This window comes from Talpa europaea (assembly GCF_964194135.1).
Source record: "Talpa europaea genome assembly, chromosome: X".
NCBI classification, from domain to species: Eukaryota; Metazoa; Chordata; class Mammalia; order Eulipotyphla; family Talpidae; genus Talpa; species Talpa europaea.
In genome coordinates this window covers 96,130,758-96,145,344 of record NC_140081.1, presented here as the reverse complement: position 1 = coordinate 96,145,344, position 14,587 = coordinate 96,130,758, and the positions used below count along the sequence as shown (strand labels likewise).

General features: G+C 60.1%; 2 protein-coding genes across 2 annotated transcripts; both read left to right on the top strand.

The window, feature by feature from the left end:
* Positions 1 to 3,231: 3,231 nt before the first annotated feature.
* On the top strand, positions 3,232 to 3,573 carry LOC311187743 (histone H2A-Bbd type 2/3-like; the record flags this gene model as incomplete). The annotated part of the gene is made up of 1 exon (XM_084259067.1): positions 3,232 to 3,573. One exon carries the CDS (start codon positions 3,232 to 3,234, stop codon positions 3,571 to 3,573), a length of 342 nt encoding a protein of 113 aa, XP_084115193.1.
* A 908-nt stretch (positions 3,574 to 4,481) lies between these two features.
* Positions 4,482 to 6,016, top strand: LOC311187287 (40-kDa huntingtin-associated protein-like). Its single transcript, XM_084258606.1, has one exon. It carries the CDS (start codon positions 4,496 to 4,498, stop codon positions 5,633 to 5,635), a length of 1,140 nt encoding a protein of 379 aa, XP_084114732.1. The 5' UTR covers positions 4,482 to 4,495; the 3' UTR covers positions 5,636 to 6,016.
* The last annotated feature ends 8,571 nt before the right edge of the window (positions 6,017 to 14,587 follow it).

Below are 14,587 nucleotides of genomic sequence, written 5' to 3'. Positions count from 1 at the left end.
ATAAATAAATAAATAAATAAAACATGCCTCTATAAAAAAAAAAAACTATAAAAAAAGAATGTTGCCCTCGTTGCAGAAACGCCCATGCCCCTCCCAGCCTGCCCTGTGCAGCAGCCAGTTTTGACACTTTACCACCACAGGTTAGTTTAGCCTGTTCTGGAAAGTCAGATAATAGAAAAAAATCCAAACTTCTATGAAGAAACGCCTGGCTTGTTTCTCGTTTGGGGTTATCGTGAATAAAGGGGCCACGAATGGTCATGTGACAGTGTTTTTGTGTTTTCCTTTCATTCAGGTAAATACCGAAGCATGGAGTGGCCAGGTTGGGGGGGGGGGATGTGGTTTCATACACAACTGCTAGCGCAGCTGTTCCATTTTACACAATTATCAACAACTCATGAGATCTGTAGATGCTCTGCAGGTGGTGTTGTAAGTCTTGTTATTAATTTTTCACTGATGTACATCGGTTTGTAAGATCATATTGGTTTCAGGTGTACATCAGCATACAGCAGTATCTGTACATACTACATCAGTTCCCAACGAAAGTCCAGCTGACCCCTTTGACCCAATCCATTCACCCTGTTCCCCCTCGCCCAAGTGCCTTTTTCATCATGCTTTCTCTCCCTCTCCTTTTCTTTCTCTCTCTCTCTCTCTCTCTCTCTCTCTCTCTCTCTCTCTCTCACACACACACACACATACACACACACACACACCCCCCACAGTGATTTGCCTGATCAATCCTATACATTTCAACACAACACGTCTTGACCACTCATTACACACCATGACCAAGTGGGCCTTATCCCATGAGTGAAAGGTTGGTTCAACATGAAAATAAACAAGGCAAGCATGTCTTTTCTTGCCACTTCAACTGAACACTGTACTCAAAGTTCTAGTTGGGGAAATTAGTCAGGACAAGATAAATTAAAGGCCCCTGGGTTGGAAAGGAGAAAGCATCTGTTTATAGGTGACATGTCCATATATACAGGTTACACATATACACTACATGTATTACCTACATAGCACACATGTGTACATACATAGAACATGATAAGCAACCCACAAGAGGCCCACACAAGTTGCTTGCATGCACAACACAAGCCCAGCGAAGTTGCAGCAGGAGCCTGGCCAATGTGCCACCACCAGTTGGTTGTATTTCTGTCCACTAGCAATGAAAATCTGAAAAGAGGTGAAGAAAATAGTCCCTTTTACAGTATCATCAAAGAGAATAAAATAGTGGGGAATAAATTTAACATAATTTCACATAAGCTGTGTACTCTGATAATTAGAAAACCCCGCTGAAGGAAATGGAGTGGTAAGGCACCGTGTTATGGGATTAAACACGCAAAACTGTCATGATGGCCACCATCCCCAAGACAATATGCAGACTCAGGGCCTGGCCTGTTAGAATCCAACCTGGCTGCTTTGTACACACTGACAAGCAGATCATGAAGCCCACGTGTACATAACAATGCTGAAAAAATACAGACAGTTGGAGGACTCAATGCTCAAATTTCAAAGTGTGCCACAAAGCTACAGCAATCCTGCAAGGGGCAGTGCAGGCCATGGAGACATCTGAGTCAGTGACTCAGAATCGAGTGTGCCTCACAAACCAGCCCACACATGCTAAGCACTTGATTTTCAAGGATGAAAAGACGCTTCAAAGCGGGGATGAGAAGCCCCTTCAACAAATGGTGCTGTGAAACTGGGTATCCACACACAGAAAAATGCATTGGGGCCCCAATCTCATGCCACATACAAAATTAACTCTAAAATCAACTCAAAAACGGACGGCCTCACAAGTAGCGATGCTATGAAAACTGGAATCCAAGCCTGTGTCAGTGTCCCTGCCGTGGGATGGGACAGGGGTCCTGACGTGGGGCCCAGAGGCAAGGCCACCAGTAAAAAAGACACCAATGGGAGCCACCACACCAGAACCTTCAGCACCTCAAGGGCTCCCATTCGGGTCGCGGAGCATAGCGTAGAGGGGCAGCGACTGACAGGCCTGGGTGTGCAAGGAAGATTCCCAGGCCGCAGCCAGGACCCGGCAGCTCAAGGCCTAAAGACCAGCCGCCCCGCCAGTGTGCAGAGGGCTGGAGCGGACACGCCTCCGAGGCAGGAGCACCCGGCCAGCAGGCTCCCGCGCCAGACCCCACACGCTGCGCCCCGAGGGGGCCCCCCGCAGATGCTGCTCCGCAGCCGCCAGGGCCGCGACCCGAGCAAATAAATCCGCGCGCGCACGGAACCAAAGAGACGCAGACGGACACCAAGGCGCGCAGGCCGACGGGCAGCGGAGGGGAGCCGCGCTCGCCGCCCCTGCGTCTGCCCAAGCGTGGCGCGGCCCCTCAGTGGCGCGGCCCCTCAGTGGCGCGGCCAACACAGTTACCCTACGCGCACCCCGGCCCGCCGCGCCCAGACAGCCCACGGGAAGCAGGCGAGCCGGCGTTCCCCCCCAGGAGCGCACGGGACGTGGGCGCAGTCCTGCCGGCGGGGCCCCCTAAACGTCCGCCCGCGCACGACGAGGTGCCCAGGACCGCGGCCGCCCGTGCGACGGAGTACCATGCAGCCGCGAAAAGGGAGGACGCGCCGGCTCGAGCTGCCCTCTGGCTGGACCCCGAGGAACGCACCGGGCCGGGCGCCAGCTGCCCGGCTCGAGGGGCCACCCACGTTCCCGCGCCGGGGCCCGGCCCCGGCGTCTCGCGAACGGGAGGGGGCGGACGGGGAGGAGCGGGGGGGGGGCGCGCGACGGCGCATCCCACGGGGCTTGGGGGGCACCGGGGTGGTGCCAACATGGTGGCAGCAGGTCGCGGTGGCGGTGGCCCGGCCCACGTCGCCCTCCGTTGGCAAGGGAGGCAGCCCGGGAGGGAGGCTCGGGCGAGCAGCCGCGTGGGCCCGCTCTGGGCGGGGGTGGGGGGGGTGGGGGGCACCCCCTGGCGGTGCGTTGGAACCTTCTAGGGACGCGCGAGCCCACCACTGAGGGGCCCCTCGAGCCGGCGGTTGCTAGGAGACGCAGCCGGGTCAGACACGGGCTCCACGCAGCGGTTGGGGCCCGCCGTGGCAGAGCCGGGCACCTTCCCGCCCGCACCGCCTCGCTCCGGCTCGCCTCGCGCCTCGCCTCGCCCGCACCGCACCGGCTCGCCCGCCTCGCCTCGCCTCGCCTCGCCTCGCCTCGCCTCCCAGCGCCGCGCAGCCAGGCCCGAGGCAGGAAGGCCCCTCGCCGTCGCCGCCGCCGCCATGCCGAGGAGAAGCCGTCGGGGGTCGTCTGCCGAGCAGCGGGGAGACCGCTCGCGCAGCTCCCGCGCCGCCGAGCTGGCCTTCTCCGTGAGCCACGTGGAGCGCCTGCTGCGGGAGGGCCGCTACGCCCAGCGCCTGAGCGCGTCCGCCCCGGTCTTCCTCGCGGCCGTCCTCCAGTACCTGACGGCCACCGTGCTGGAGCTGGCGCGCAGCGAGGCCCAGAACAGAGGCCTCACGCGCATCACCCCCGAGCTGCTGGACATGGCGGTGCACAACAACGCGCTGCTCAGCCCCCTCTTCGGGGCCACCACCATCTCCCAGGTGGCCCCGGGCCCCCACTAGCGGCCGCGGGCCCTGGCCCCGGCCAGGCCCCCGTCACGCCCGGCAGCCCCGGCCCCCAGTCCTGGAAGCCAATAAATGTTGAGAGAAACTCGTGCGCGCTTCGGTCGCTTTGCGTGGGGTGCGGGGTCCCCCGGGGCCCTGGGGGGCGCACGGGCGGGCCCTCCGTCGGGGCACGGGGGGGGGGGGCAGGAGGGCGCACGGGCGGGCCCTCCGTCGGGGCACGGGGGGGGGGGCAGGAGGGCGCACGGGCGGGCCCTCCGTCGGGGCACGGGGCGGGGGCGGCGGGGCGACGCCCGGCCGGGGGGTTCGGGATGGGGCTGGCCGAGAGCAGGGGCCTGCCTGCGGAGCGGAGCGGAGCGGACGGTGCGAGGGCGTGTCCCCGGGTGGGCGGGGGAAGGGCGAGGCGTGGGGCTGGCCTGGGCCGACTGCGCCGTCGTCGGCATGAGTCCCCAGGAGGACGGGGCTCTTTGGGGAGCAGCTCCAGACCAGACCAGGCCTGCGGCCAGGCGACGGGCGGACCGTGCGCCGGTCACCGGGGCGCGGGGCGGATGGGTGGACAGCGCCGTGGGCACGGGCTCGGACGGGAAGGTTGAGGCGCGGGGGGCCGGCCGGGTGCCAGGTCGGAAGGGGTCACGGGGGGCGACCGCGCGGTTTGGGGACCCAGTTCGCTCAGGGAGGCCAGACGCCCTGGCCACCGCGCAAACAACCGGTCGCCTAGCGACAGCGGGGCCCGCCCCGGCCCGCCCCGGCCCGGCCCGCCCCGGCCGGCCCCGCCCCGCCCCGCCCCGGCCGGCCCCGCCCCGCCCCGCCCCGCCCCGCGGCCGGGCGGGCGCGCGGCGCGCGTGACGCAAGCACGCCCGCCCGCCACGTCGCCGTCGCACGCGGGCGTGGGCACGCCGGCCCGGAAGCGCCGGGCGGCAAGATGGCGGCGTCCGCGGCGGGGCCGGGCGCCGGCGGCGCGGGCCCCGGGCCCGAGGCCCCCGACTTCCTGGCCCGCTACCGCCAGGTGTCCAGCAAGCTGAAGAAGCGCTTCCTGCGGAAGCCGAACGTGGCGGAGGCCGGCGAGCAGTTCGCCCAGCTGGGCCGCGAGCTGCGCGCCCAGGAGTGCCTGCCCTACGCGGCCTGGTGCCAGCTGGCCGTGGCGCGCTGCCAGCAGGCGCTCTTCCACGGGCCCGGCGAGGCGCTGGCGCTGACCGAGGCCGCGCGCCTCTTCCTGCGGCAGGAGCGCGACGCGCGCCAGCGCCTGGCCTGCCCCGCCGCCTACGGGGAGCCGCTGCAGGCCGCCGCCGCCGCGCTGGGCGCCGCCGTGCGCCTGCACCTCGAGCTGGGCCAGCCGGCCGCCGCCGCCGCCCTCTGCCTGGAGCTGGCCGCCGCCCTGCGCGACCTGGGCCAGCCGGCCGCCGCCGCCGGCCACTTCCAGCGCGCCGCCCACCTGCAGCTGCCGCAGCTGCCCCTGGCCGCGCTGCAGGCGCTGGGCGACGCGGCGTCCTGCCAGCTGCTGGCGCGCGACTACAGCAGCGCCCTGGCGCTCTTCACGCGCATGCAGCGCCTGGCCCGCGAGCACGGCGCGCCGCCGCCCGGGCCCCCGCCGCCGCCCGGGCCCCCGCCGCCGCCGCCGCCGCCCGGGCCCCCGCCGCCGCCCGGCGCCGCCCGGCCCGCCGCGCCGCCGCCCGCGCCCGCGCCCGCGCCCGGCGCGCCGCCGCCCGCGCCGGTGCCCGCGCTCGGCGCCTTCTCGGACGTGCTGGTCCGCTGCGAGGTGTCCCGCGTGCTGCTGCTGCTGCTGCTGCAGCCGCCGCCCGCCAAGCTGCTGCCCGAGCACGCGCGCACGCTGGAGAAGTACTCCTGGGAGGCGTTCGACGGCCACGGGCAGGACGGCGGCGGCCCGCTGCCCGAGGAGCTCTTCCTGCTGCTGCAGTCGCTGGTCATGGCCACGCACGAGAAGGACACGGAGGCCGTCAAGTCGCTGCAGGTGGCCATGTGGCCGCTGCTGAGCGCCGAGCAGAACCACCTGCTGCACCTCGTGCTGCAGGAGGCCGTCTGCCCGTCGGGGCAGGGGGTGTGAGCCCTTGCGCGGAGGGCCGGGGCCCGGCGGGACGGCGAAGGCGGGCCTCGTCGGGACTCGCTGCCCGCGCGCGTGCGCGCGCCCCCGGGCCCCTGGGGGCCGCGGCCCTTCGCGCCACCCGCCCCCGCGCGCTCGGGAGGCCGCCGTGGACTCCGTCGTCGTCGCCAGCTCCCTGCTCGTCCTGCCGCGCGCGCCCTCCTCTGCCCGTCTGCTGCGGCCACAGCCTCCCCCCCCCCCCCGGAGGCGGAGGCGGAGACTGAGCTCCTGCGGCCGGGCCTCTGGACGCTGGCGGTGCCCCCCGACCCCCGCGCAGCCGCGCGCCCGCAGAGACGTTTGGCCGCGTGGCCCCCGGCGGTGCCCGGCTCCCCCAGCGTGTGGGGGGGCGGGGGTCAGGCGCCTCCCGGTGTCCGTTCCCCCAGCCAGTGTCATTAAAGTGCTTGGGCCGCCTCGGCGGCAGCCCGCAGCCTGCTGTGCGAGAGTCTGTTGGGGGCGCTTGTGGGTTAGGGGGCACGGGCTGGTCTGGGTCCTGGGCCCTCGGCCCCCGCCCTCTGCGGCAGCCTGTGCCTGACGGAGCCGGGCCTTGCCAGGAAGGCCGGAAAAGGCCCTGCGGGCCGGTGCAGCCCCACGGCGCGTGGCCTCTGCAGTGGCCGCTGCGGGCCACGGGCGGGCGCTCCCCGCGGGGCGCTTTCATTCTGCGGCTCCTCGCTCGCTCGCGGGAGATTCAGCCGCGGTCTCGGGCGCACACGCCAGACCGCCGCCGTCCCCCAGGCGCGAGGGCCATCCGCGTGCAGACGTTGCCCAGGCGGCTTGTCCGGTGTGGCCCGGTGCACCCCGCCCCGCTGGGTGGTGGTTCTTTCTGCCCAGCGTCACTCTCTTGAGTTCGGCGAGTCACACGGAGCACGGCGGGCCTGGCCTCCTGTCAGTCGACGACTCGCCCGGGGGTGGGGCTGTCACAGGGGGGCAGCGCGGCGGCGGCGGGGGCCCGGGCCGGGCGCCTCGATCCCTTTCGGGCCGCGACGGCCTCTGCGGCGTGGCTTCTCGGTTTGCACCCGGACCAGGCAGGGGAGGCAGGCGGCTGAGGACCGGCCCGACACTCGAGGCTCGTGCCTTTGCCCTCTGGCTGCCGTCAGACGTCCGGCCGCTGCCGGCGCGAGGGCCTCATGGGAGAGGAGCGCTGCGGTGCTGGTTTCCAGGGTGCTGTGACCCTCGCGCCCAGACCTGAGAAAGGAGCCCCCAGCAGGCGCCGGTTTGGGTGCCGAGCGAGCGTGGGGACCAGACGTCTCCGGAAGTTGGGGAGGTGCAGCCGGCTAACTCTCAGACGGGCGGGCGGCACCTGGCCCGGGCGGCGGCCCAGCGGGGAGTGTGGCTGCGGGCGGGAGCCCATGCTGGCTGTGAGGGCCCCGCGCGCGCGGGAGGCCCTCCCGGCCCCGTGTTCAGTGGCGTCCTGTCCGGAGCGTGTGCTCGGCTGTGACGGAAGGGGACAAACTGGACGGACTGGAGCCTCCCCAACCGGCTGCTCCCACGTCCACTTTGGCCAGGCCCGCTTCTTAAGCCACTGGATGTGAGTGGAATTTGCCCACAGGAAAGAGAAGCAAGTGATCAGATCAGAGATGCAGAGAAAGCGTTTGTGACAGGGCCTTCCTGGTGGCATAAGGGCTTTAGAAGCAACCCATGAAGCTGTCTGCAACCACTGCAGCATGAGTTCGATCCCCAGCCAAGGAGCTGCCCACATGGCACAGCAGACCCCTCCTGTTTGCCTGCTCCCCTCAGCAGTGTATTTCAGTCCGTCTGCCTGTTCTGTTCCCCACTACGTCTCTGATGGGTCTTCTCACCCCCCCCCCACACACACACCTCTGGCCTGTACCCCAGCTCTTGTATGCATAAATAAATATTTTTAAAAAGGTTTAAAAAATATATGTGTGTGTGTGTATATATATATATATATATATATATATATATATATATATATGCCTTCCTAAACTACATGTATTTAAAAAAAAAAAAAAAGGAAAGCATTTGTAACAGCTCTATAGCCATCCCAGATGGAGGGCCTGAAGCTGGGAGCAAATGGGGAGGTGCAGAGGCAGACTGCAGACAATGGTCCTCCCTGCAGTGCGTGTCCTGGATGACACCCCATAGAGTCACAAGTTACTAAGTTCCTGGTATGACTTCCCCAAAACCAGATAGTCTCTATTGCCTCACAGCTCCTTCCCCTTAGATAAGATTCCCAGGGAGTTTTCCAAAACTCCACTCTTTGTGTTTTGAACTGACCAATCCTGCCTCTCCTTTCCTTTCCCCTCCCCTGACACAGCTGCAGGGGGACAAAGCTGAAGCAGTTTCAGCGACAAATCACAAATGATGCAGTACTGGATTATGACCCAAAGTGTAAAATAAATATGTATTTTTTCATACTAATAAATCATCGAATAATTCATAAAATGGGAAGCAGAGACAAATCTTTCTCAGAGAATTCTAAATAATTTATGCAGCTCGGCCCCCCTCCACGAAGTACATACAACTTAATCTCCAATCTCCCTGTTGAGTGTGAGCTTGACTTTGTGCAAATGGAGGGAAATAGCCACTTTACATAAACTCAGCAAAAACTACTATTGCCTCGGTGGCATCTACCCCTGACAGAGTGTGATGAGAAGGGCACGTCCCCTTGCTTGGATTCTTCCCCCAAAAAACTGCAGTTTAATCATGAGGAAAATATCAGACAAAGCCAAATAGAGGAACATTCTACAAATTACTCAAACTACCAATGTCACAAGAAACAAGAGTGACACCTGTCACAGGTGAGAGGAGACAATAGAGAAATGACGACTTAATGCAGCGTCATTCCTGGGAGGGATTCGGGAAAAGAAAACAGGCATAAGTGGGGGGAAATGGTGAACTCCAAGTCTAAAATTTAGTTAACAGTAATGTAATAATGTGGGTTTCTTAGTTTTGACAATTGTACCAAGGTAAATTGTCCACTATGTATGGTCCAGTATAAGATGTTAATATAATAATACAAAGAATGGGCTCAGGAGGATGCAAGAACTCTCCGGACTATCATTACAACTTTTTATAACCCTGAAGATATTCCAAAATAAAAATTTCTTGTTGAAAGATCAATCGTATTTATAGATATATATTAGTATGACTTTTCCAAAAATGAAATTAAAGACACATTTCACTTATAATAGTATCAACAAATGCCTAGAAACAGATGTATCCAAAAGAGTGCAAGACTTGTGGTGAAAACTATTAAATATTTTGAAGATAAACAAGAAGTACACAAATGGATAGACACTTCATATTCATGGATTTTATTCTATTTTCCCAGCAAGAAGAAAGGCAAGATCTGACCACAAGAATAAAATTAAGAGCCAAATACGGGTTGGAGAGGTAAAAGGAATGACTTTTCTGGAAGTCATTAAATATTTGTATATTTCCTCGCTGCCCTGCATTGGCAAAAGAAAGAGACATGCATGTGCCTGATCTTTTATTTTCCCCACTGTCTGTTCGCTATGTCCTGCATACCCTTCCACCTGCTTAGTCGTGAATCCATTCATTCATTTTACTCATGCCCCGCCACTAGCCCTTACACCCCCTTGTCCCTTTCTCCCTCCCCTACCTCTTAACCTCAGAAACCTCGCCTCGTTTATTAGTATCCACTAGTTTCAATAATTATTCTGCTTTGTCGAATTGTCCACTATGTAAATGTCCAGCATTTGTCTTTGTCATGCCTACTTGCTTTACCACACACACTGTCCTCCTCATTCCTTCCGATCTACAGTTGGTGGCAGCATTTCTCTTTCCTTGTGGCTGGGTAGCTTTCCCTGGCATGGGGATGACACATCTTCTCCACCCCACCCTCCATCTGTGGGCACTGAGGGTGTCTCCAGGTCCTGCTAGTAAAGACAGGGCTGCAACAAACACTGTGGGCACATCATTTTTGAGTTGATGGTTCATGTCCTTTGGAAAGATGCCCAGTGCTGGGATTGCCTCCACTTTTAGGGTTTTTAAGTAACTCCAGCTGCTTTTTCTAAGTGGCTGGTGCAATCCTCTTTCTCCGCCTCCTCTGCAGCATTCGTTGCTGGTGATCTTCAATGTGTGCCATCCTCAAGGCGGGAGGTGACAGCCTGTTGTGCTTCTGACCCACACAGCCTTGATGAAGGTGCTGATGGGCGTTTTGCCACGTGGCTATTGGCCTTCCGGGTTTCCTCTGGGGAACTGCCTGTTCGGATCTGCTGCCCATTTATTGTTTATTTTTTATTGTTAAGTTGTATGTTTTTTTAATATTTTTTACATAGTAAGCCCTATGTTGAATATAAATGTTTTCTCCCATTCAGTTGGATGTCTTTTTAACCTACTTATATTTTCTTTCCTGTGTAAAAGCTTTTTGATTTGAGTGAATCGCGTTTATGTTTGCTTTTTTCTGATTTTTTTTTTTTTGTTAAGGTAACATTGGCTTGCCATTTGGGGTATGGTTTAGGTATAGGATCTTCCCCTCCAGGTGGTGCTACCACACCACACCTACCCCCAAAACACCCATAGTCCTCCACCAACGTCCCCTGTGCTCCTCCCTTTATTTCCCGGGTGGCAGCAGGTGTTGTCTTCCAAAACATCTTCATCATTGACAGCATGAGACATACCACCAGCGCTTCCTTCTACAGAAAGTGACCCAAGTTCACCTTTCACACGTGTCTGGCCAGTTGTCCCAGCACCATTTATTAGAGACTCTCCTTTCCCCTTTGTATGGTTGTGGCTCTTTTGCCGTGACTTAAGTATTGATGTATGTGTGAATTTATTTCTGGCCTTTTGATTCTGTTCCATTGATCCACATGTTTGTTTTTTATGCCAATATTATATTATTTCAGTTACGTTATCATGTAAGGTCAGTCAGGTAATGTGATGCCTGTTTCTCAGGATAGCTTTTGCGATTTCACGCCTTCTCTGGTTCTGTATAAATGTTAATATTTTTGTTCAATTTCTTTGAAGAACATTACTGGTATTTTCATGGGTGGATGGTCATTTTGGTGGAGTCTTTAGGGTTTTCTAGTATCAGATCGTGCGAATAATACAGTATCACATATTTTCCAACCTGCATTCCTTTTATTTCCTGTTGTCTGGCAGCTATGGCCAAAGCCTCCAACACTAAATTAAATAGAAGTGGTGACAGTGGATGCCCTTGTCTTGTTCCTGACCTTAAAGGGAAAGCTTTCAGTTTTAACCATTAAATACTCTATTAGCAGGAGGTTAATATTCATTGATTTTAAAACTCAGTGATGCTCAGAAGACAATACTCTTCAAATTAATGTATATAATCAACACAGTCCTTATCAAAATTCCAGCAGGTTTTTTTTTTTTTGGCAGATATTACAGGCTGATCTTAAAATCAGTGCAGATATCACAGACTACCCAGAAATATTCAAAAATAAGGAAAAAAATGGAAGCCTTTTCACTCCCTGATTTTGAAACCTAGTATAAAGTAGTTACGGAGCATGGTACCAGGGTAGGGATAAACATTTAGATGAATAAAACAGAACAGAGAATCCAGAAATTAGCCCTTATATTTAGAGTTCAATTTATTGTTGACAAAGGTGCCAAGGAAAGAACAGTGTCTTCAGCAAATGGTGCTGAGACAACTGGATACCCACATAAAAAAAGATTAACTTACACCCTTACCTTACACCAAACAGCAATATTAATTCAAAATAGATCAGAGACCTAAATGTAAGAGATATAAATTATCAAACTTTTAGAAGAAAGGATATGAAAAAAAATTCATGACCTTGGGTTCAGTAAAGAGTCATTAAATACCAAAACCACAAACCGTAAAGGGAAAAAATGAACTGAAATTTATAAAAATTCCAAACCTTTGCCATTCAAAACACACAGTAAGAAAAAGTGAAAAGACAAGCCATAAACTGGGAGAAAATATTTGCAAGTCCTATATCTGGGGAGGGTGTAGAATCTAGAAGAGCTCAAAAACAAAAAGGCAAAATAAGCTATTTGAAAATAAGCAAAGGACATGGGCAGGTATTTCTCCACATCATATATGCAAATGGCCAATAAGTGCATTAAAATAGGCTCGACCTCACTAGTGATTAAGGAAATGCAAATCAAAGCCATAATGAAGCATCAGTTCACACCTACTAGGAATGCTAAACTCAAAAAAGTAAATGGTGGGAACATTCAGGATCCTCACAGTGGCTGGTGGGAATGGGAAATGGAGCAAACACTGTAGAAACCGGCTTGGCGGTGACTGCAGATGCTCATTATGGAGTGATGTGGGTCAAGAAAGGAAAATTCTCCTTTCGCTCTGCTGGAAGCTCGCGGGGCCACCTCCAGGAGGTTGGAGCCTAGGAAACATCGGCTCACACGCCCCACCCCGAGAAGAACCCAGGGAGGCACCAAGGAGCAACCCGCAGTGTGCAGAGCAGCCGAGTTCGCAAGTTGAAGAGCGAGGAGCCGAGAGGCTGGCCTGGCTGCTGGCACCCTCTAAGGCAACACTCTGGCTGCCCACACGTCTGCCAAGTGCAGGCCGGCGTCCACGCTGTGAAACGGAGGGGTGGCTTTGAAGGGACAAGAGGCTCCTCATTTACCAGCGGGGAAGGTCGGCCAGATACAACCTCCCTCGGGTAAGTGGAAGCGTGAGAACCTAGAGTCTGTCTCTCCTGGTTCCCCACGTCCCATCCCTGCTCCTAAGCGCCCCGCGCAGACACCACCACCAGCCAGGCGGCCTCAGGGGCCCGGTCACATTTTCTTAGTTCCTCTTTTTTTTTTTTAAGATTTATTTATGTATTTACACAAGCACGGGGTACAGTCAGAAGCGCGGGAGGGTGAGAGGATTCACCAGAGCCAGAGCGGGGAGCAGAGCAGGCAGAAGGACCGAGGGACACTGCTGAGGGGAGCAGCGGGCGGCAGGAGAGGTCTGCGCGCCATGGGGGACCCTCCTCCGGTGGCCGGGCAGCAGCCGGGGATGGAACCGGCGCCGCAGAGGCCGCGGGCAGCTTCGCAACCCAGCGCTCAACCGCTGCGCCACCGGGGAGGCCTTCTTAGTTCCTCTTTCGCCAGCCCTTGCGTGCACGCCACGGCAGTGACTGTTTCAGGGACACGTGGCTCCTGCGCCAGGCACTGTAGGCCGCGGGGCCCGGCTGGGGGCTGCCCAACGCGCACGTGCGCACAGACGCCGCCTCAGCCCGGGCTGAGAGCGCGAGGACCGGCCGGACGCACGGGCTCTGACGCGCAGGGGGGCGCCCGGAGCCCGGGCTCGGGAGGGCCGAAGCGACGCGCCCCGGCGGCCCCGGCGGCCCCGGCGGCCCCGGCAGGCACGGCCCGAGAGACAAGCGGACACCGGGCCCGGCGGCGGCGGGTTCCCTTCCGCGGGGGCCCGGGACTGGAGGCCGCTGGGGGCTGAGGCCAGGCGGGGCCTCCGGGCCTGGCCGGTGGGAACAGCGGTTCCTGCGAGGGCGTGAGGGCGCCGCGAGGGCCGGCCGTGGAGTCGACCCCCTGGGAGCGACGCCGAAGGCGGGTGGGTGCGAGTCGCGCCGGCACGAGCAGGCCTCCACGATCCTGGAAGCCGAGTGACAAGCGGCGAGTTCGCCCCCACGGCGTCCCGGGGCGCCCCGCCGCGCGCTGAGTCCTTGCGGGTCGTCACGCCCCGGGGCCGCGGGGGCAGGAGCGGCGAGACCCGGGGCCACGATCACGGCCCGGCCGGGTCGGCCAGCATGTCGCGACCCCAGCGCGCCTCGTGGCCCGGCCCCGCAGCACCCCCGCGGGGGGAGCGCCCGGCGCGGACAGAAGCTCGGGTGGCTCCTGCCCCCGGCACCCCCAGCAGGGCCGACCCCCTTCAGGGGCCTCGAGGTGTTCCTGGAAGGGGGGGCGGCAGGAGCGGTGCTTCTCTCACCCTGCGGCGCCACCGCGCGTCCGCCCCGTCGTGGCAGGCGCGCCTCGGAGCCCTGCACGCGCGCGCACTTCCGGGGTCGCCGGGGACACGCCCCGTCCGCCGCCCGAGCGCAGGCCGGGCCCGTCAGGCCTGCGGGCGGGGCGCCCCGCGAGCGGCTCTCGCCCGGGCCCGCGCGCCCAAGGCCGAAGGCCGGACGGACGACGCCGGCCCCGCGAGAAGAGACGGGCTCCGGCGGGCGCCGCCCGCGGAAGGAAGGAGGAGAGGGAAGACGCCCGTCCCGGCTCCGAAGACGAAGGCGGAAGGAGAGACGCGTGCGGCAGCCGACCTCCCGGGAGGAGCGAGACGCCGCGGGCCTCTGCGACACGTGGGGCCGCGGCCCCGGCCTCCATCGCCCGAGAGGAGCAGCCGCGGACGGCCTGGGCCTGGCGTCTCGGCGCGGTCTGTCGCGGGGGTCGCCCGACACCTCACCAAGAGCCGTGAGCGCTGGGTGCCCCCGCCCCCGCCGCCCCCCCCCGGGGGCCGGTGGTGGTCCTCGCTCCCGGCCAGTGCCGTCCGGCCCCCCCGGGGGCCGGTGGCGACCGTCCCTGACGCTGTCTGGGTGAGGCGGCTGCCGCTTGTGGGTACCGCGAGCTCCTCGTGTCCCGTTTATAAAATAAGCCCGAGGTCTCTGGCACTTGTGTGCGTGGGTGAGACCCAGACAGTGACCTGCCCTCTTGGCGGGCACTGTCCTTTGTTAGGCTCTGGCCCCTCCGCCCCTATCGCGTGGGCGTTGTATTGCTCTGGCCCTTGGTTTTCCTTCTGGGGCTTTTTGGTGCCTCTCTGCCATCAGAGCCCTGGCAGGTGGGCGCCCCTTCCGTCCAGCCATCTGCCCTCCTGCCTTGTTGCCCTTTTGTAGCCCTCCCCGCCCCAGTTCGAGTCTGATGTCCACCGGTTTGACACTCTCCCTTCAGCCTCGGGGGGCGGGGGGGGGGCAGGGTCTTCCAGTGCCCTGCACGCCCAGAACACCTGGCCGCCCGTCAGCCCCTCCGAGCCACGGCACCTGCAGTTGTGGCACG

Bases quoted from the DNA above. Each gene is read 5' to 3' on its own strand.
- LOC311187287 (XM_084258606.1), top strand. From the start codon at position 4,496: ATGGCGGCGTCCGCGGCGGGGCCGGGCGCCGGCGGCGCGGGCCCCGGG.